We start from the raw sequence: 22,535 nt of genomic DNA, 5'->3' as shown, positions 1-22,535 counted from the left end.
TGGTTTTGCTGGGATGACAAGTAGTTCAGTTTTAGAGAGGTTGAGTTGGAGATGGTGGGATTTCATCCATTTTGATATGTCAGAGAGACAGTTTGATATTCGTGCAGAGACAGTGTGGTCGTCCGGTGGAAATGACAGATAGAGCTGGGTGTCGTCTGCATAGCAGTGGTAGGAGAAGCCATGTGATTGAATGATCTCACCCAGTGAGGTGGTGTATATGGCAAAGAGAAGAGGTCCTAGTACAGAGCCCTGGGGGACTCCTGTGGCAAGATGGTGCAAGGTAGAGGATTGTCCAAGCCAAGATACACTGAATGATTGTTCTGTGAGGTACGATTCAAACCAGGCATGTGCTTTCTCTGTGATGCCCGTGCTAGAGTGTGGACAAAAGGAAGCCATGGTTGACGGTGTCAAATGCAGCCGATAAGTCGAGCAGGATAAGCACTGAGGATTTGCCTGTCGCTCTAGCTTCTTTTAAGGATTCAGTCACTGCTAACAGAGCAGTTTCAGTGGAGTGGCCCTTTTTGAACCCAGATTGGTAAGGGTCAAGCAGACAGTTTTGTGAGAGGTATTCTGTGATCTGCTTGAAAGCCACCCTTTCAATGATTTTGGACAGAAAAGGGAGGAGAGAGATAGGTTGGTAGTTCTCCACATGATTTGAAGGAAGAGATGTTTTTTTTTTTTTTAGCAGCGGTTTAACCTGAGCATGCTTGAGAGAGGTGGGAAATGTACCGGATGTCAGTGAAGCGTTGATCACATGTGTGACTGCTGTGGCTACTGTAGGAGCAATAGCTTGGAGCAGCTTAGTTGGAATGGGGTCGAGTGGGCATGTAGTAGGGCGGCTGCACGTGAGAAGCTTGGACACACAGAAAGCAGAATGAGACCTTTCACTGGTAGCCAGTCCAGAGTATCCAGCAGCGGAGTAACATGCTCCCACCGTCGTGCTCCGTAGATGAACCTAACTTCATTCATCAATGACTTTTTTTTTCTCCAACTCTCTGAACATAAAACCGGTCAGCTTACTTTACTAAAATGTCCGTAGAGGTAGTGAAACTACAGACTGGAGGATTAACACCGTAAAGCCTTTTTAATCACAATTGTATTTGCCCCCTAGAACAATCTAAAAACAAGATCACTTGAACCTCTTGGTTAGTTTTGTGTCTATTTTAGCTTTGGTGAAGGTAATGCTCAGTCAGCGCCCTGCGGTTCACTCCCAGTCCTGGCAGGTGCCCACTTCAGCTCTTTGGGCTCCTCCCGATTTGAACAAAGTGCTTCTGGTGATGCAGACCTGCACCGCCTAATTAAGTGGCCACACACTCATCATAAAGCTGTTTCAAACGTATGTTTTAATTTTATGAAGTTGATGTTTTTAAAGCTTGTTTGCAGTCTGTTTGGGTGGGAAATGGTTGAAGAGAAGGACAGCTTTTACCAGATTGTGTCTTGTTGTACTCTGAGTCATTTAGATCCATTTAAATAGGCTGCAGACAGATGGGTCACATCGTCCTGATGAATGTGAGGAAGCAGCAAGGAAGTGAGTGTGATCATCACGCTGTTGGGAGGCACGCGGCGGCCTGGAATCACACGTGGTTCGATGACACTTGTCTGTTTGAATGTACTTGTTTGTTGTCCATATTTGACCCTGTAGACAAACTTTCCCATGAGGGTGTGGATTGTGCTCCGAGCAGAAAGGGAGGAGCGTAGAGCTGAGTGTAATGTGTTTGTTTTACTTAACAGTTAATAACATTCATGACTCTAGCCAGATGTGCAGTTTACCTTAAATTTCAAAGCAAACTGAACATCAAGAGTTTTGGCTCAATATGCAAAAGTAGCACAAAGCAGAATTTTCATATTTTAGTCCAATCACTATAAACGTTTCTGTACACAAGTTTCATCTCACGCAACATCTCCTGCAGGTCATCGACTCACTGGGCATCATGATCTACAAAGCTCTGGATTTTGGCCTCAAAGACAACGAAGAGCGGGAGCTAAGCCCCCCGCTGGAGCGTCTGATTGACATGATGACCAACATGGAGGAAACGAAGAGCGACCCTTGTCCTGATGAGGGCTACGAAGCCACAGAGGAAGAAGAGGAGGAGGAGGAAGAGGATCGCGAGGAAAACGGGGAGGAAGAAGAGCTAGCCTTCGTTACGTCTGCCAGCCCAATCAGCAGGATTCAGAGCTACAGAGACATCATTGCGGTAGGTCTTACTTTTGACAAATTGACTTTTTACAAGTTTAGTAGGAACGTAAGAAAAATGTTGATGCACTGAAATATCGCAATTTTTAATGTTATGATACTGAATTGATATTTAATGTTTGAATATAAAATCTCAACAAAAAAAAGATACACTGCTTTTAAAGTGACAATGTGTTTTTCCTGGCTATAGGGGGCAGTACATACCTGAGTCATTCCAATCAATCAGTAGATTTGTGTTTGAGTACGACCTTACCAACGGATGGCCATTAGGGTCAAAAAACCCGGGAGCGCAACTTTCGAATGAGTACTTCGTCAGATTATCAACCTCCAGCAAAATGACAAACATCAGACTCCCTTTCATCACCGGCAACGAGCGAAGAGCTTCATGTATAAAACAACAACGTTCATGAATGGCGAACATCTTGTAACTGCTTGTTACAAATCTGTAAATGCATTTAGTCTTCACGGGATCCCGTCGAAGGAAGCGTGGCCTCTGATATGGCGTCGCTCAGACTCACACCCACTCCCATGTACTTGGACCCGATTTTCATGGTTAAATGTCACAAAGCCGCCAATATTTTCTAACAACTTAGATGGATATTTCCAGAGATTAATGATACAAACTACATTGTCTCATTAACTGGGCTGCATGGTGGGGCAGTGGTTAGCACTGCTGCCTCGCAGCACGAAGGTTGCAGGTTCAAAACTCTGCTGCAGCCTTTCTGTGTGGAGTTGCGTGTTCTCCCCATGCAAGCGTGGGTTTCCTCCGGGTAATCCGGTTTCCCCCACAGATCACAACATGCCCTATAGGTTATAAATTGTAAGTCGCTTTGGATAAAAGCGTCTGCCAAATAAATAAACAAACAAACATCAACATTAACTATTTTATATGTGGTGTCATTCTAACTCGGGCCACTAGATGGCTGCAGTTTTACCGCCTTAAATCTGATGGAACAAGATCTCGGCCGCCATGAGTCGTTTAATTAAATTCAGTCTCAAAATTGCAAATCTCATCTATCAACCCGTGATGGATTGAAGCCAGTTACAATTAAACAAATGTGTTTAAAATAAAGCTTCTTTTGTTAGCTTTTAAGATGATTTTATTTATTTCTGATCACGTTTGTGGAGAAAACGGTGCAGCAACACATAATTAACACCCAAACTGCCGACACATTCCCAACAGCCTCAAAGCCGTCTCCGAGGATCTTGTGGAACAGAAATGTAGGTTTTGTTTTGTTTGGAGGTGAGACAAAACGACAAAAGGGATTTTCTAGAAGCTTAAATCAGGTTTGCTGTTTGCTTCAGTGAAACGTGGACTTCTTGTATGAATGTTTCCATCTTTTATTGTCGTCCCATTTTCGTGTTTGTCATGACTTCTTAAATGTTTTCATTATTTCCAACAAAAGGCTTGATGTCTTCATTTATTTCTACTGAAGAATTTGTTAACCCAACTAAAAACATTGTTTTAAATGCTTTTTCACAAAATCGGACATATGTTATGGTATGATTATAAAACTATAAATGTAATTAATCAATCAAGCAAAGATACTTTATTAACCCCAGAGGGAAATTAGAGTTTCAGTACACACAATTCAGAGATCAGACATACATGGGGAAGACACATGACAAGAATTGGTGACTGTGGTCATTCGCAACCCTGAGTCACGCTACCTTATTCGAGATAAGGGGGTTACATGAGGATTGGTTCAGGTGGAGGGAAAAAAAGGCACTTCAGAGTTACCCTCCACCGGGAGGGCAGCTTTGCTCAGCAAAAAACACCTCAAACATATATGCAACAGAGTTCAGACAACACAAGCGTCCACTAGGTGGGGTGGTGGGTTGGGACTATCCCCACTTCAGTTCCTGCAGCCACGATAAGAGGCGCATGTCACCTCAGTGTGGATGGGGGGAGGAGCATTGAGGGTTGGAGGGTTGCAGTGACTCTGGAACATTTCAGCGGCCTTCCCGCAGTCCCGCCCAGGCTGGGAAAGGAGACAGAGTTGAGTTGCCATAGCGACGGCACATTCCACATGTCTTCTGAGGGGGGAGTTTTCGTTGGAGCCTTGCAGGCTCAAGGGCGCCAGATTCCGATTAGAAATTGTTTTGGGGCCAGACAGAGATAATTTCCTCTCTCTGTCTTACAGTTTGTTGGTCCTCAACCTCTCAAAATCCCAATAATGGACATTAAACTATCCCAATCCGTGCCGATTCGTCCACTCTCTCCTTGATGGCATCCATCTTTTGTGCCAATGAATGAATCTCGGCCAAAGTTCCAAGCTTACGATTCGTCTCGACAATTATGTGAGTCTGTGAATTCACAGCGTGATGCAAACCATCTCTGAGCTCAGGGATCAGGCCAATAGTCCTCGACCGCTCGTTAATTTTCCGGTAAGCCAGGTAGCCTCCAAGGCCAATGAGCAGGAAACCTGACACCAACACCACGAATATCCACACGTCTTCAGAGTCCTCCACAGACAGCTGAGATAAACAAATCAAGTTCCACTGTTTCCAGGAGTCCATAAAGTGTCCAACTGGGTCTGTTCCGGAGGGGCATCCGGGAGCCCCTTCTCCCATTCTCCTCGTTGAAAAAATTCTATCAATCGTGTTGAGTGACCAGCTGTCGAGATCCATTTTAGTGATTTCAGTTTCCAGAAAAAATGCAAAAGCAGCTGTGCACTCAGCACACAGAGACAGACAAAGGGCCTTGAGGATAAGATATGAAGGAGAGGAGGAAAAAAGCATCTGCACCCTCCAAGAGCCGGAAGATTGAAAGAGACAACGTGTAGTTTTTACAGTTGATCTCTGGAGCTATTTATTGAAATGTTGTTGAAAAGGAATTAAATGATGCCCAGTTGTTGAAAATTATCAGCGGCTTCATAACATATAACCCAGGGTTTTCCCCAGCGTTTTATAAGCTTGGCGGCCCGCCAGCCAGGCTAAGCATCATGCCCCGCCCCCTCCCCGACACTACCGTATCCGCTGGCATGAATGGCGCAACGAAACTAGAGCCCTCCATCAGCTGACACTGGTGAGAAACATCAGCGGAACGTGTGCACCTACCCCAGTCGTGTGTCGTCGTCCCCCCCCCCCCCCGGTCGGCCGAAGCCGCCAGGCTTAACTCATTTTCTGGAGGGACGCCCTGATATAACCATACAAATAGGTCTCTGGGCAACGCTGTTAGATGCAGTGTTTCCTTCTATGGGAGCCTGTGAGGACAAAATGCACGTACTGTTTTGTATCAACAGTTACAAATCCTTCACCCGTCATAAACATTGTTGTTTTACACATTTACCTCCTTACTCGTTATCAGGGATGGAAGGAGTCTGATGTGCTTGGCATTTTGCTGGAGGTTGTGCTTCCAGGGATTTTTGACCCTAATGACCATCCGTTGGTACGGTCTTACTCTGAACACAAAAATACAGCTGGCTTGCAATGATTTCTGTATGTACTGGCCCCTTTCACCAGGGAAAATGCACATAATCACTTAAAATAAAATAAAATATAAAATCCCAACAGGGAGGCTAGAAAAGTCTATAGTAATCCCACGTGATTTGTTTTCAATGGCTGTTGCACAAAAACGGGCATAGTTGCCCACGCTGTGTTGACTCCTGTTGGGTTTGGATAGTGAAGAGACCCACCCAATATGGTGGCGACGCTGTTATGCTCTCCAGCAACAGTGTCTACATGTTCATGTCTGTTGGTACACGCAGTAAATAAGTTTTATTGCCCCCATTCTTTAGAAGTTTCAGGTGAAATGTTCTACCAGAATGTTTTTCTACAGATAATTATTTTTAGCACAAACAGCAGTAAAGACTTTCACTTCTCCGGCATCCTCTCCTTGTAAAAGCTTAATGTGCTGAGTCAGCCCAGCCAAGCCCATTAGACAAACATGAAGGTATGCCCTTCGTCTGGTTCCTCCATTACTCTTTTATTATCATTACAATCAGCAGCAAGGGCAGGACCAGCAGGTTCACTGGGCTGGAATTCCTCTTTTCTAGTTTCGTGTTTTTTAGAAGTCCTGTCGGCATGGCCTGAAGGACGGGAGCGTTGCTCAGTGTGACTAAAAGAGTTTATTAGGCTGAAACGCCTCAGTTATTAGATTAGTGATGTTAACAAATCATTTTTTATTTTAACCTTCCCACTGTCTTCATGGGTGACCCCATGGGTCCACTTGGCAGGCACGTGGACCTCAAGGGATAAACCATCAATCCTGCTCAATGGTCAACTTTCCTCGTGGGGTCACCCATGAAGACAGTGGGAGGGTTAAATAAAAAAATTTGGGTCAAATACAGGTTTTATCAAACAATATTTGCTGTTTATTTCTAGCATAAATTCTAACCTATTAACGTTGTTTCTTCTGGCTTGTTGCCTATAGCGACCAGTGCGTTTTAATATTCTGATTAGAGCCTCGGTCATAAAATGTGCTGATCGACAAAAAAGCAAAATTTTAACGAGGCTTATGCAAGTTTTATTTTTTTTTTTTTTTTACATGTTTAAGAACCGGATAACAAAAAAAACTGTTCAACTTCTCAGAATGTTCTAAAAAAAACTATAAATGCAGATTGAAGATCTGTAGTTGATAAAATAGCAAGTATAAGATCATGTTATTTTGAAACAGAGCAAATAAAAAAATCAAGTTAAATGGCAATTTTAAATATATTATTTACAAACAAATAACTTAAAGCTGCTTTCCGGAGTTTTCCTCTTTCAGAAATCAGGTATGATTTGTCAGATATCCGTAAAAGTGATTATCTTATCATGTACTGTGATATAATACAAGCAATACGTCTTTTTTTTTTTTTTTTTGCTAAACACGCCCCGTGCCCGGCAGAGCTCCGTGCAATAGGAAACTGAGTGCCGACCAGAACTAACCAATAGCGTTAGACTACCGCTTACCTGCTTCAAATTTAAGGAATAGCTAGGCTGATGCAGAGTTGATGAACTTTTCACGGACAAAAAAGTCTCTAAAATATAAATATATGAGAACACATGACATCAGAATAATACTCGTAAAACGGCGTGTTTTAGCTCTGTTTGTCGGCTACAGAAGCACGTTTTTAAACAGAAACGTGAAGTCGCCATCTTAAAAAAACAGAGGAACAGCATTTTTGTGTGATACGCTTGTCAGCCACTAGATGGTGCCATCGGATAAGAGAAATACTCTGGAAGGAAGCTTTAATTGCGACTGAAGAGACTTGATAAAAATCAAAATGGCCAAATGCTTCAAAAACCTGGGAAAACTGCAGCAAGAAGAGGAATTATTTAAACAAGAAGAGCATTTAAGGCAAAGTCCAACTCTGGATTAGAAACAAAACTATTCATATTTCTTCCTTTTTTTTTCTTTCTTTTTTTCTTTTTTTGCTCCCATAGATTTGTTCTTCCCACCTGCCCAGCCCGCTGGACGCTCCGAACCATTACCAAGCCGTATGCCGGGCTCTCTACGCCGAGACCAGGGAGCTGCGGACTTTCCTGGAGAAGATTAAAAGTGCCAAAGAGGTAAAACAAACTTTTGGATTATAAATCGAAGAGTGTAACAACTTTTAGCCAAATGACAAATAAAACTAAAGTTCTTGTTTATGCTCCTGAAGTGGGAGAGTTTTCAGCATGAATCCTAGAACAGAACAGAAAATCCCTTTATTTTCCATCAGTGGTGAAATAAACGGTGAAACCTGCAGACTCACCGAACAGAGAAACAAACAGAAAAGTACCAAACTCTTGTTTTACTTTGACTTTACTGTAAAGAAACGAGACGATTTAGAAAAACAGACTTTTTATGATAACAGAAACAAACTGAAGCTCAAACATGAAAAATGTTTATGTAAAAATTCCAATAAACAAATAAAAATGTTCTTTTAATCCAAAATCTACCTCAGACTAATGATTCTGGATGTTATTTTAGGAGCTTTTAGACTAAATGAATCAAGCTTTTAAAAATATACATGAAAGGACATTTCTGTCCTGCTCCTGTTGCCCTGATTGAATCAAAGTTGAGATGATGCAGTTGGAGCTCCCCAGCAATAGCAGCAGGGAAAATTCCTGCAAATGTCTTGTGTAATAGATGTTTACAGAATCCAGTGTAACCATATTAAACCAGTTTAAGAAGCTTAAAGAGCAAGTCACCCCCAAATCAACTTTTTTTCTGATAAACTATATAAATGTGTGTCTAATCGTGCTGCAGACACGTGTAGTCAGTAGTTTTACACTTTAGTGCATTTTATTCAGTTCAATTCAATTCATTTCAAAAATACTTTATTAATCCCAGAGGGAAATTGATTGCTGTAGTAGCTCAGAATAATAATAATAATTCAAGTCGTCAACGAGTTGTTGTATATTACAATGGCTGTTGGCAGGAAGGATCTCCAGTAGCGGTCAGTGTTGCAGCAAAACTGAAGAAGCCTCTGACTGAAGACACTCTTCCGTTGTCGGACAGTCTTGTGAAGAGAATGCTCAGGGTTGTCCATCATTTTCTTGATTCTCTGGAGAATACTTCTTTGAATTATCTCCTCCAGCGGTTCCGATACTGCCGAAACTCTGGCTGAGTCCTTGAAAGGGCTTGGAGTTCCTCCATCTTGTTGGCCAGTGATCTCACATTGCCCATTATGATCGATGGAAGAGATGGTTTGAATTTCCTCTTTCTCTGTCTCCGTTTTGCTCCCACTCTGCATCCACGCTTGCATTGTAGCTCATTTGGGATTTGTGGCTTCAGTTGAGGTATTATTTCAGCCTTTCCAATGTTAATCAGCTGCTCCCGATTGTAAACCAGCTTGTTGCCATGGTTACGCATCATAACAAATGCTCAAAAAGTGAAAAAAGCTAAGAAATAGCAATAAAAATCCTCCAAGCTTCACAGCACTAGAAACTGAAAAGATAAGTGTCCAAAAAAAAAAATACAGTTTTTCTTGAGAAACTAGAAGACAAAATGCCCAAGAAAAGGCTAAACTTACATATAGTCAACAGAACAACTCCAACATGCAGCCACCCAGAGCAGCGCAGTTCCGGACAAAGTTAGTTAAAATTGTAATTTTCCTTTTTCCTTTTAATTTGCCTAAAGTGTTGTGCCGTTGTCAGGTAAAAACTGCACTGCAGTTGAATTTAAATCTGCCATCGCTATTGGCTAAGAGGTACCCTAGAATGTTAGCTGGTACCATATGATGTCACAATGTCGTTGCGAGCCTGTGTGTGTGTGTGTATTTGTTAGTGGCTCCGCCCTCTCGGTCTGCTAAGCAACAGCATTTGTTGCATTTTTCAAACAGGAAGTGGGAGTGGCGTAATAGTCTGGTAGGGGGTGACTTGCTCTTTAAAGGGAGGTTTTGGACGACTAGGATGTCACACATGCTTGATAATTAGGTTCTTTCAGTAACTTGTTTTTGTTTACACCATCTTGTTCTCTTGGATTCCTGTCTTTTCCTGTCTGGAAATAAGAGATCTCTGTGGAATTCAGGGAACAGTGGTGGAACGTGCATTTGGGAGAATCTGTAGTTTTGTTTATGGAAATGGAGTTTCAGCTGTAAACATGGGTGCCTGCAGCACTGAGCATAACAACTGACTTTAAACAACCAGATTAAGCTGAGTTACATTCTTGATTAGCGACCTACTTATCCTGAATCATCGGGCAGCGGGATGGTTTACTCGCATGCTTTGCCGTGCGTCAATCCACACCGCGGGAGTCTCGGTCACAGAGCGGATTCTCCGCTGGACTCGCAAAACCACGAAATCTCTCGAGACTTCAAAGGTCATGGTTTGTTTATGTCATCCATCATTAAACCAATAAGAAGGAGATCACGTTTAATGTCATATGTGATGTTGTTCCTCTCCACTGCCAGGACTAAAGCCATGAAAAACACACCGTTGCACTTCTGGAACGAAACAATCCATCAGGTAACACGTATGGATGTAATCTACACGGATATGAAACCGCGTCACTGCAATAGTCTTTTATTTTGAAAATTACCAGACGTTTTACACTGAAAGCATGTGATTTCCTGTCTAGCCCTATGTTGGCTTCGAAAAGTGACTTGAGGCAAAAATGGAACCGAACCTTCTCTTTAGCGCCAGCCTGAAATGTTCGGCTCAACCCCGTAGTAACGGTTTCTGTTTGAAGCAGCGACGCCACGCTGCCGTTCCTCGCCGCTGATGCCTCCAGAGTGGATTAAGGGTCAAACTTATCAACCCAAGCTGCTCCTAACCGTAGAGACATAAAATAAAACCCAGAACAGCGAGGAATCAGGAGGCAAAAAACAGATTTATTGAACATAAATGAATTTAGAGCATTAGTTTTATATTCAGTATTCTTTTATTTTTTTATTCTGTCGACCAGAACCTTCGGAGAATGGAAGGTGAGACTCACGGAGACCCCGTCAAAGACCTCAATGAGCTGGAGAACGCTGATTGGGTGAGATTATAGACGCTCTGCAGCTCTAGATTAACTTAGTCGCACGTCTTCAACCCTTTATTGTTTTTTTTCCCACACAGGCTCGCTTCTGGGTACAGGTGATGAGAGATCTACGAAATGGTGTGAAGTTAAAGAAGGTCCAGGAGCGCCAGTACAACCCGCTGCCCATCGAGTACCAGCTCACGCCGTACGAGATGCTAATGGATGACATCCGCTCCAAACGCTACAAGCTGAGAAAAGTCATGGTGTGCTAACGCTAAAATCGTCCTTCCTTCTTTGTAACGGAGAAATCTCACGGAACTCCTAATGGTCGTTGTTCTTGCAGGTGAACGGAGACATCCCCCCACGGTTAAAGAAAAGTGCACATGAGATTATTCTGGAGTTCATCAGGTCACGACCTCCTCTGAACCCTGCAAGTAGCACCCAACCATTTCAGTTCGGCAGATATTTGGTGCGACATCGTTAAACGTATTCGAGGCTCATCCGTGTTGCTCTTGTGACAGGTGGCGGCCCGTAAACTTAAACCCCACCCCCAGCGCCCTCAGAGCCTCCACGAGAGGCTGCTGGAGGACATCAAGACCGAGCGGAAGCTGCGGCCGGTTTCTCCTGATTTGATTCGCAGGCACCGCCTTGGTGAGGATCAGCACCACAGAGATGCAGTCTGACGTATTCACGCTTTTGTCTTTTTACTCATTCGAACGTTTCCTAGCTAACGAGCGTTAGCTTAAAGGAGTTTAGCAGCCCGGTGGAGTTAGAGTAGCTCAGATTGAGCCGTTTAAGGAAAGTAAACGAGACAGGAACTTACTAAACTGGTAGTTTGTTACTCAAGTACGCCAAAGATGATTTTAAAAAACGAATTTCTTGTATTTATTTACTACATAACAGTCTTTGTAGATCAAACACGAGTTGGTTGAGTTTATCTGAACTTTTACAGGGAGGCTGATCAATCTGACCTTTTCTTTTTCTCTCCACAAATCCGGGTGTTTCTGTCAGTCATGCGACCACTAAGCATGTCTTACAGTTTTGACTCATCAGGTAAAGTTCATGTGTCCTCGTTGGAACGTGTGTGTCATTCCAGCGCTAGCTGCTGCTCGTCCCCGATTCAAACACCCGAGTCCATCGTTGTCGTGTCTCTTAGAGGTTGTTGTGATAGGAACACCGGGAACACTTGGGTCAACACAGTGCAACCTTTTGTTACATTTGTCTGTTTAGCTTTTACCTTTCGGAGGTTGGGGTGTTTTTTTTTTTTTTTTTTTTTTTTAGCATCTGGGATTAGAAATCCCTGCTCTGCCTGATCAGAATAATCCTGAGAAGTGACACAACGCTGCCCTCAGGAACAGATAGGGGTGGGTACCGAATTCTGTACTTTTTAAGGTACCGACCGAGCACCGATGCACATCATTTCAAACGGTGCCTCGTTTCGGTACCCGTCCTTCACAACGAGAACTTGCCAAGACAGCTGCGCATGTGCAAGAGTGTTTTGTCATCGGTCGCTGCGAGCGAGTTGTAAACAGAGCAGCATGGTAGAAAGAACGCACGCTAACGCTTGGGTCCACTTCACTAAATGTGATGGGTAACTGGGTGATGATGAAACCAGCAACAACGATCTAAGTGAGACATCCTCATCTTAATCTGCTCTGGTAGGTAAATAAAATGTTTAAGATAACGTTAGCTTGATTTGTTAGCTTCCGTTCCGCTAATGGTGCGTTCGCTTTCTCCTCGGAACTCCGAATTTCCGACTAGAAGAACATGAACGCGCTCTAAAGTTTGGCTGCACTTTACTAAATGCGACGGGTGATTGGGTGAAGATGAAACCAGTGACAACGATCTAAGTGTGAGGCATCATCGTTTTAATCTGCTCCAGCAGCTAAATAAACTGTTTAAGATAACGTTAGCTTGATATGTTAGCTTCCATTGCCACCGTTGTTGTCAGCTAATGGTGCGTTCGCTTTCTCCTCGGAAATTCTAACTTCCCAGTAGGAAAAATCAAATAAAAAAGTACGGCAAAAGGAATGAAGATACACAGTAAATTTAGTTCACAGTAAAGATGTTTGCTTCAGTTTAATTATCAGCTTATGAAACTACAAGGACGATGTTAAAATACAAACAGTTGTATGTTATTTATCGTGATATTTATCAAATATTGTTATATATTGAGAAAAATATATATTTAATTATAAAAGAGAATTAAAATAATAAACACTCAAAAGTATCGAAAATTGGTACCGTTAAGTACCGGTATCGATTCCTAGGTGCCGGGAATTAGTACCGGATCGATTCAAATGTCAAAGGTACCCATCCCTAGAGATGAGTCGAGCTGTGGCGTCAACCTTCTGAACGTAAACACGAGATGTTTTTGCACTGTGGGTGTGCTCATTGTCTTCCTCTGATTCTGCAGCTCTCCCCCTCACTGACCCCTCCCCGTTGTGCTTTCAGCTGCACACCACTTGTTTATTTTTGAATGTAGAGCACCACAACAGCATCAAATCCTCTGGTGATTCTAGGAATTAGGATCGTTTGTGCCTAGGCTCAAGCTCGTTTTGATTGGTCTACAGGTGCAGGGAAGAGCATCAGCACGCCTCAGGATTTGTTCCGAAGTCCCGGTAAATAGATTTTAATCAACTTGTAACAGATTCCTGTATTTAATCAGAGTGGATTTGGATAAACATTTTAGTATTTTTACAACCAGCTGACTCTCCAGATGCTCAGAGGAAGCTGACAGGAAGCACCCAGTCTCTGGCCGGGAGCTCCACGGGAACCGCTCAAGGAGTTCAGCCTCAGATCCAAAGGAAGAGGCTCCTGAAGGCGCCCGCGCTGGCCGAGCTGGACAGCTCCGAATCAGATGTAAAAATCTCCAAAATGAGCCTCTTCACCACCCATTATTTCTGTTATGTTCATGGCATGTATTTTAATTTGTGGTTGGTAGGAGGAGACCACACAGAGCAGCTCCAGTAAATCCACGTCCTTCGTAGAAGACGCGTCTCCCGAACCTGTCGTTGCAAAGAAAGGTAGAAACAAACCCGCGGTCGCTCGTCCTGGCTGTTTTCAACATTCATTTGATGAATTTGTCATGCTTTTGTCTGAAACCTCCAGTTCCTCCGAAGCTCCCTCCGGTCTCTGCCCCCCCTCAGCCTGAGACGCATCAGCAGCTACAGAGGAGACGCTGTGAGAAGGTGGGCTCCACCGCCGTCTGCCCGTTCCTGCCGCTGTCCAGACAGAGCGCCAAGTCTCTGGTGAGTTCTGACCTTTCACCAGTAAAACAGCTAATGAAGCACCTTAGTGTGAAAACAGAGAAAGTAGTTCAAGTCTGAAAGGAGCTTTAAAAAATGAAGGAATTGATGTATTTGTACTTATATGTAGGGATATGTATGTACTAGGGCTGCTCGACTATGGCAAAAACAATAATCACGATTATGGTGACTGAAATTGAGATCTTGATTATTTAGGATGATTTTTCAATTTATGTTGATTTTATTTGTTTTTCTTCAGTCATAAAATTGCTCAGGGCACAATCAGGACAAAAAGAAATAAGAAACAAGATGATCACTGAAATAACTCCTGATTTCCAGTATAAAAAGACCAATATACTTATAGCTCATAGTCTATGACCCAAGGGCTATAGACCTTGGTTTAACTCATTTAAGTCTAACCAGTACAGACCCAAATACCAATATCTTGCAAATACTGACAGCAAGAATTATACAGTCGCATTTATAACAAATAAATGCAAATAAATTGATGTTCACAAAATGTTGCGTAACATTTATTTAGTCGTGTCAAGGTGCTGTTGGAGAGTGCACTAGCACCGTGTCCTCAGAGAGGTTAGTTATTAGTTATCAGCGTGAGGAACTTATTTCTACCTTATTTATAAACTATTTATTTACAGGTCCATCAGTTAATGTAATAATTGTCCCAACCACAGCTGCACCCCCCACCCCCCAACCCGGTCTCACAGCAATCGGGCAAGCTGCACGTGTGTTTAGCACGCCGCACGCGCACATTTAGCTGTTTTTAGCGGCTCAGGAGTCCGCAGGTGCGGTGTGTGTGTCACTCACTCTGGTTAATCCAACAGGGAGCCGGCTCCGAGAGCTGTTTCTTTAGCGACTGACACATCACTACATCATTCCCTTTCCTAATGTCCTGAAGAACGGTCCGGAGTGCAGGCGGAGTGTTTAGCTAACCTGCAGGAAATGTCGACGACAGTTATCCAGAAAGTAGCTAAGGGTTACCAGAGATGTTTCTGAGGTGTTCGCTAGGAACTTTTAGGATTAAAAAGTCAAGAAGGGGGTCTGAAAAGCTGCTAGAAATAGCCTCAAAGTCGCCAAGTTGGCAACACTGTGGGAGGAGCGCTTCATTTGCAACTCAGGGCAGCGCAAGTGGGAGGAGCAAATAATCGGTTAGTTTTGTTTTTATAATCGTTCAAAACTCAGATCGTAATTGTGATTAAAATTCGATTAATTGAGCAGCCCTAGTATGTACCGTATTTTCCGGACTATAAGTCGCACTTTTTTCATAGTCTGGCTGGTCCTGCGACTTATATACCAAATTATGTATACCGCGCTGCTGCGGGCCGGCTCTGGTCCAGGTTTCAGCTCCTCTGCCCCACTGGGAGGGTTTGAAACCGCCATCCTCTGCTGGAGACCGTGACGCGCTGCTGCGCCCTGGTTGTTTATTCTCTTATTGTTACCGGTACTTGTCTTGCAATGTGAAACGTTTGGTCTCAGATTTTGTAAGAAAAATAATAAAATTTCCCCTCAAAATGCGAGTTATATTTGTTTTTTTATTCTTCATTATACATTTTATGGCTGGTGCGACTTACACTCCGGAAAATACGGTAGTATGTAGCAACCTTCCCAAGGAAGTAAAAGATTCAAAAGTCATTCTGAAAATTTAAACGAAGAGTTTTTGTTTTTTGTTGGAAAATCAGATCAGGAAGTCGATGAAAACAAATCCGTTTACGTTTAAAGTAGAAATGTAACGACGCAGCTTTTATTTTGTAAAAATGGACATTTTCTTCTCTTTGCTCCTTTTTCTCAAGTGTTTAACGTTCTTTTTCCCTTTTGAATGAAACAAATCCGTCGATATAAAAGCAGGTGAAGATGTTAAACCTGGCAGGATTCTGACATTTTTACTGCAGTGAATAAATTTGATATTCAGTGTTTTTAATGCATTTTTTACTTGTGTTGAACATCATCAACGGGAAGTTGAACGTCTTTATATGATTGTGTTTAATCTGGTTTGTGTTTTTACATCAACCTGCAGCAGACTGGGAACCCCAGTGGCAAGGTAACTGGGCCAGTTTGTTTGTTTACGTCACCATAAAGACAATAAAACACGTGGGACACATGTTGGGAGGTGTGTGTGGTGTGTGTGTGTGGTGTGTGTGCTTTCTACTAAATGAATCCTCTTTCCTTTGAAGCGTCGCTTGTTAAAACAATAATAACATTTCCAGCAACACTTAAACTAATGTAATAATGTTCCTCTGAGGCGTATCGACCCCTGAACGGTTGTGTTTTGTGTCTGGACTCTTAAGTTTCGCCGTCAGGGCCTCTTTAACAACAAGAGGACTGTAAGTGATTGCGTAACGGAGTCTGACGCTGGGATGTTCGGAGTTGCTTAATGAATTTTGTTGGTCATGTTTCATGTGATCAGATGGTTTCTGTCTCTTCATGAATGTCCCGTTCTGTCTTTCTGCCGGTCAGGTGGGAGCATCCGGTGGTGGTCAGGGCACGGAGCGTTACTGTTAGGGGGAGGGGCTTCGTGTTTTACAGGAACAGCAGCGTGTGTGTGTGTGTGTGTGTGAGAGAATGTCATCATTCCACCTCGTTGCATGTTTTAGTTTTTCGACGGTGTGGAAAAAGGTGCAAGGTGTTTCACTTTTAGACGGTTTCGTCTCTGCGCCTACCTGGATCAGGTATTCCCTCTGATCTTTGTTTCCTGCAGGAGGAGTTCAGTTTTCCAAAGGAGTGTTTGGCGCTGACGGTGGAGGAGGTGATGCACATCAGGCAGGTTCTGGTCAAGGCGGAGCTGGAGAAGTTTCAGCAGTACAAAGATGTCTACTCCGCTCTGAAGAAAGGAAAAGTAAGAGCTCACGTCATTTATGGCCTTTTGAAGGAGTTTCATCTCTTCTGCAGGCTGTTGATGCAGACCGACACCTTTTAACATTTTTCTTCTATTTTCATCTTTATAAATCTTTTAAAAATCACCAGAAAAAAAGTTTGCATTTTTTTAAACTCGTTTCCTGATCAGAGAAGCCCCTGGCTGCCAGCGTTTGGACTATAAGGAAGTCTGACAGCCAAAACATGTATAGAAATAATAAATGTCTTCTTCATACATTCTCCTGCAACGCCCTGGTCCTGTAGAATGAGCCCTGGCATTTTTACTGTGATTTCCTGTTTTTCTGTAAAATCACAGAAAAAGAGAGATGCTCGGGTCGAGCAGGCTGCTTCATGCGCGTTCACGCTCAGGCATAGCCCGTAGCATTTGCTATCCGTAGCTTTAGCAGCAGAGAAAGAGGCAGTGCCACTTTGTCGCTGTTCCTAACGCCTAGTGACAAAGCTAGCTACATTTCTGAGGACCCTTAGCTACGTTCTTCTAGATATTTCCTGCAAATTAGCAACAAAATAGCCATTTTAGCTCCGAACCGTTCTTTGGTTTGACGTTGTTTCAGCTGTCATCAAGGATATAAATGTTACAGATACTATGAATGTTACAAGGTGAGCTACACTCTAGTAAGATGTCTGACTCTTGTGCAGAAGTCCAGGGTTTGATTCTGGATGTGAACATAGTTAATTTAGAGTTTCTTTTTTACATTAATGGTATATTTTTTTACAGTAAGATGCCCAAATTTTCATTTGAAAATCGCCGAACGGCATTGAATTCACAGATAAAAAAGATGTGGGTTCAGCTTTCATTTTGGAACAATTTTTCAAGCAAGGGAAGGGAATGATCTGAGCATGCAGGAGCACTGACCCATCATAAACCTTTGTCGGCTGTGCTGAAGAGAAAGGTACAGAACCAAATTATTTAATTAGCTACGCGTTCTCCTGTCTTCTGTCCTCCGGGCCACACACACACACACACACACAGACACACACACAGACACACTGCACGTTCGGCCGGCCGACGACAAAGTGCAGCTGCAGAGACAGAGGCACATTATTTTTATTAATTTGCTGTGTTCTTCTGTCCTCCGGGCCCCACACACACACACACACACACACACACACACACACACACACACACACACACACACAGGACTGTCTCAGCTGTTATTTTCGTTAAGGAGTGTGCACGTACAGCATGCGCGCCTCGTGCACGAGCCTACTATTGAAGCTGTCGTTACGTTTTTGGCCTGAGGGGGCAAACGCAAGCATAAAAATTCAAAAGTCCCTTTAAAGAGCAAGTCACCCCCAAATCGACTTTGTTTTCTGATAAACTATTTAAGTGTGTGTCTAATCATGCTGCAGACACGTGTAGTCAATAGTTTTGCACTTTAGTGCATTTTAGCTAACGTTTTAATTTTCTGCCTAAAACTGTCAGTGTTGTGCCGATGTCAGGTAAAAACTCTGCACTGCATTTGAATTTAAATCTGCCATCGCTATTGGCTAAGAGGTACCCTAGAACGTTAGCTGGTACCATATGATGTCACAATGTCGTTGTGAGCCTGTGTGTGTGTGTATTTGTTAGCGGCTCCGCCCTCTCGGTCTGCAAAGCAACAGCATTTGTTGCATTTTTCAAACAGGAAGTGGGAGTGGAGTAATACTCTGGTAGGGGGTGACTTGCTCTTTAAAGAGCCACAGAACATTCTGCTCTACGTAAACGCCAAACTACCAAAACAAAGAGTAGACTCACTTCAAGCATCAGGAAGAATCTGCTTCCTGATCATGTGACGTGTGACGTACGTGAATGAAGGTCAGCTGTAGATCTGTGATGTTTGTTGTCACAGTGCGAGGGCTCGTTCCGATACCCGCCCAGTAAAAAAAAAGCGGTTGGATTTTAAATCAGCTCTTGCTGGGTAGGTTCATGGCTGAGGGTGAAGCGGCTGGGATGAGGATCAGCACCTCCAAATCTGAGACCATGGTTCTCGACCGGGAAAGGGTGGTTTGCCAACTCCGGGTCGGGGGTGAGGTCCTACCTCAAGTGGAGGAGTTTAAGTATCTCGGGGTCTTGTTCACGAGTGAGGGTAGGAGGGATCGGGAGATCGACAGGCGGATAGGTTCGGCGTCTGCAGTGATGCGGACGCTGAGCCGATCTGTCGTGGTGAAGAGGGAGCTGAGCCAGAAAGCCAGGCTCTCGATTTACCGGTCGATCTACGTCCCAACCCTCACCTATGGTCATGAGCTTTGGGTAATGACCGAAAGAACGAGATCGCGGATACAAGCGGCCGGAATGAGTTTCCTCCTTAGGGTGGCCGGGCTCAGCCTTAGAGATGGGGTGATGAGCTTGGACATTCGGGAGGGACTCGGAGTAGAACCGCTGCTCCTCCGGATCAAAAGGAGCCAGTTGAGGTGGTTTGGGCATCTGGTCAGGATGCCTCCTGGACGCCTCCCTGGGGAGGTCCTGCCGGCCAGAGGCCCCCGGGTCGACCCAGGACACGTTGGAGAGGTTACATCTCCAATCTGGTCCGGGAATGCCTTGGGGTCCTGCCGGAGGAGCTGGTGGAGGTGGCCGGGGAGAGGACGGTCTGGAGCTCCCTAGTTGGGATGCTGCCCCCACGACCCGGACCTGGATAAGCGGAGGAAGACGACGACGACTTTAGTCGTCAGTGACAGTAAACGAGTTAATAAGAAAAGACCCAGAAGAATTCCTCACACGGCCCCCGCCTCGCTTCACACATTCAGATTTGTCACCTTAATGTTTGTTTCTGATCCGTTTTGTTTTAGATTTGTTTCTGCTGTCGAAACAAAAAGTTCTCCCTCTTCACCTGGTCCTACGTCTGCCAGTTCTGCAAAAGGTAAACTCAAGTAGAAAATAAGAATCCTGGCATTTTTACCTGCTCTGTGAACTCACCGTCACCAACTACACTCTGGTGTCTGTAATAAGAACATTTCTATGTTTTCATGTTAAGAGTTATAGCTTATTGCTCCGTGAGATGAGTCGGTATCTGAATAAGTCCTGTTTCTGATCTGTTCCAGGCCGGTGTGCGCCCAGTGTTCCAGAAAGGTAGAGGGCTGCTCCGTACTTCAGAACATTCTGATGAATGATCCCACTCGTGCTGAGCTTTGCTATTTCTGTCTTAAACCTCAGATGCGCCTGCCGTCTAAGCCCTACGCCACTCTGCCCATCTACTCTCTGGGCCTCAGCACCGCATCGAAGGAGAGTTCTGATGGGAGTTGTGCTCCGGCTGAGTCGGAGAAGCATCCCTCTGGATCCGGATACGGCAGACACAGCCTACGCAGAAGGTCCCCCCGCGCTCTGGTGTGACGGAACTAAAGTGTGTATCTAAGCAAGGTCGTGACGGCTTGTCTCGTGTCTTTAGGTTGTCCAGGAACAGCAGCAAAGACGCGCCGTCACAGGATGAGCTGGAGCTGCCCAAGGAGCTGACGGAGGACTGGGTCACCATGGAGGTCTGCGTCGACTGCAAAAAGTTCATCACGGATACGGTCACCTCCAGCAGACGCAGCCTGTCCGTGGCCTCCAAGAGAGCTCGCATCAACCGCAAAACCCAATCCTTCTACATGTCGTCGTCCCGGTCGATCAACTTCATGCCCTCGGAGGGCCCCATCAGTGAGGTGTAACCCCGCCCCCTCGCTCCAAGGCTTTATGCACTTTGGTGAACGCCTCTCCCGCGCCTCAAACCCAGACGGTTTTTCCTCTCAGGAAAGGTTTCTGCGTTTTTCCCCAACGTGTAAAGAACAAAGAACAATGCTTTTCTTGTCGGCGGCGGCAACAGTTTGTGGAGCGTGTGATTTAAAAAAAAAAGCTGCTGAGGTCACCATCGTGGAGCGACGCAGAAAGCTACAGGTGGCTGCAATATCATGTAAATGTTGCAAAGGCCCAATCGATGTAAGCTAGCAACAACTGCTCCAGTTCCTGTTTACGTTTTGAACTCAGGAAGATCAATCAAGTGTGTTTTGACAGAAATGCACTCTGCTGGGGTTGAGCCCCTCCCCCTCGCCTCCCCTTGCCTCCCCCTGCCTCCCCGATCCTTCCAGCAACATTTATGCCAAATGTTTATCATCTCAGCCGGCTCAGATCCACTTTACCATTATCTCACTGAAATGACAGGCGGTTTAAAGGTGGTCTAGTATTTATTTCCAGGGTGGGTTTTTAGTTTTGAACTCGAATGCGCGGTCCGTTCTGTGCCTGGTGCCAAATTGTAACGTGTTTTTTCTGAACGCCTTTTTAGTTGCAGACCTACTGTAAATAGATGTGATCAAACGGCTCCTCTGGTCTCTTAAGTGGAGCAGCAGCAACACGTGAAGGGTTTGTACATGCTGTATAGTCTTTAATTGTTCCAAATTTAATATAAAAACCAGAAGAAATAGCCAGGCTTTAGATTTCTGCCTCCAGGCACTTTATTTAAAAGCTTCAGTTATTTTAGTCTGATCAGATTTCTGTTGTAGTTTATAACGGTGTTAACATTCCCCTCAAAATCACACATTGCACTTTTATTGGGCCGATTCCTTCTTTGTCTTAAATCATAATAATAATGATGATGGGTATAATTCAAATGTTTGATTTGGTGCCATTTTCCAGAGTCTTACGAATGAAAATGTGTTTTATTGGTTGTTTCAACGTCAATAACGGCTTAAAACACCCAACAGTTGAATGTTTTAGAGTAGAACTGTTTTTATTTATGATTTTAGAATGTTTTTACCCTACACACACACACACACACACACACACACACACACACACTGATACATACCAGCCTAACCAGCCTGGTCAATAACGACGTTCCAATGAAACAGTCCAGCCCGGTTTTATTTAAAACTTCTATAACGAATGTGTGCATGCATCTACTTGTTTTTATTAAAAAACTATAATAAAGATATCATCATTATTCGGTTTTGACTTGTTTATTAGTGCATTAAAAGTTCCACAAAATAATTTCATATATTTGCGAGACGTTCCCAGACAGCAGGGGGAGACAGAGGCAATAAAACCGACACCTGCTGGCTCGCTGGTGCACGCGACACACACAAATGTAACCTGAATTATTACTGAAAAACCGAAGGACCAAGAAAATAAATCAAAAACTGTTAGGAAATAAAAGCAAAAACAGCAAAAGATCTTAAGAGATACTTTCATTAAAAATGAAATGATGCTTTAAAAGTGATTCAGTGGGATATCCCAAATACAAGTTAGATTATTCCTTCTTACAGATGTCTATTTTAATCTGCTGATGAAGTTCCTCCTTGACCTGCTGCCCCATCAGCTAAACACGGTGGTGGTAGTGTGATGTTCTGGGGCTGCTTTAGGACCTGGACAGCTTGCTGGAACTAAAAAGTCTCTAGCAGGAAACCCTGAAGAAGAATGTTGGACCTTTGTTTCTCACCTGGACGCTGCTGGAAACCCCTCCAATACAGCTGAATTAAAACAGTTCTGCAACTATTGAGGCAGTGACGTCAGTAGTTGTACTTTCTCAGGTTATATTTGAATACTAAACTATAATAAATCTAGGAAAAGCTTTTTATTAGTGCCAATTGATCTGGTCTGGTCCTGTAATCTCTCCTTTCACTGGCTAGTAACAGCCACTGAAAATAACCTGCATGGTCACAGCCTCCAGGAAGGGTGACCCTCACACTGGTTTCTATTGGCGGGCGGCGAACAAACACACGGTCATTAAATGTCCTGAACAGGCTGTGTATTTAGCAGCAGCTCAGCGCTGCTGATCCTAAACGCTGCTCCAGGATGACTCAGTCAGGCACGAGGAATCCTTCGGGTCAGCCTCTGTCTCCGGTGCCTGCTCTGGGATCAGTTTGAACAGCTATTAAACAGATT

General features: G+C 43.9%; 1 protein-coding gene across 2 annotated transcripts in view; it reads left to right on the top strand.

Annotated features, from left to right (window-relative positions):
* spire1a (spire-type actin nucleation factor 1a) overlaps positions 1 to 20,544 on the top strand; it is a 40,036-nt gene extending 19,492 nt beyond the window's left edge. Inside the window, exons 3-18 of one of the 2 annotated variants that reach the window (XM_070547362.1) lie at positions 1,911 to 2,195; positions 7,565 to 7,690; positions 10,512 to 10,586; positions 10,667 to 10,831; positions 10,912 to 10,996; positions 11,088 to 11,219; positions 13,142 to 13,189; positions 13,276 to 13,430; positions 13,513 to 13,594; positions 13,680 to 13,819; positions 15,852 to 15,872; positions 16,530 to 16,667; positions 19,472 to 19,542; positions 19,724 to 19,751; positions 19,836 to 19,990; positions 20,068 to 20,544. In XM_070547362.1, coding sequence (XP_070403463.1) covers positions 1,911 to 2,195; positions 7,565 to 7,690; positions 10,512 to 10,586; positions 10,667 to 10,831; positions 10,912 to 10,996; positions 11,088 to 11,219; positions 13,142 to 13,189; positions 13,276 to 13,430; positions 13,513 to 13,594; positions 13,680 to 13,819; positions 15,852 to 15,872; positions 16,530 to 16,667; positions 19,472 to 19,542; positions 19,724 to 19,751; positions 19,836 to 19,990; positions 20,068 to 20,326 — 1,965 coding nt within the window. In that variant the 3' untranslated portion in view covers positions 20,327 to 20,544. Of the gene's footprint in view, positions 1 to 1,910; positions 2,196 to 7,564; positions 7,691 to 10,511; positions 10,587 to 10,666; positions 10,832 to 10,911; positions 10,999 to 11,087; positions 11,220 to 13,141; positions 13,190 to 13,275; positions 13,431 to 13,512; positions 13,595 to 13,679; positions 13,820 to 15,848; positions 15,873 to 16,529; positions 16,668 to 19,471; positions 19,543 to 19,723; positions 19,752 to 19,835; positions 19,991 to 20,067 lie in introns of both variants that reach the window. The other variant, XM_015973807.3, reaches the window with a different exon arrangement.
* The last annotated feature ends 1,991 nt before the right edge of the window (positions 20,545 to 22,535 follow it).

Source organism: Nothobranchius furzeri, chromosome 19 (assembly GCF_043380555.1).
Source record: "Nothobranchius furzeri strain GRZ-AD chromosome 19, NfurGRZ-RIMD1, whole genome shotgun sequence".
Taxonomy (NCBI): Eukaryota; Metazoa; Chordata; class Actinopteri; order Cyprinodontiformes; family Nothobranchiidae; genus Nothobranchius; species Nothobranchius furzeri.
The sequence above is the reverse complement of the archived record's forward strand: the minus strand, read 5'-3'. Positions and strand labels throughout refer to the sequence as shown.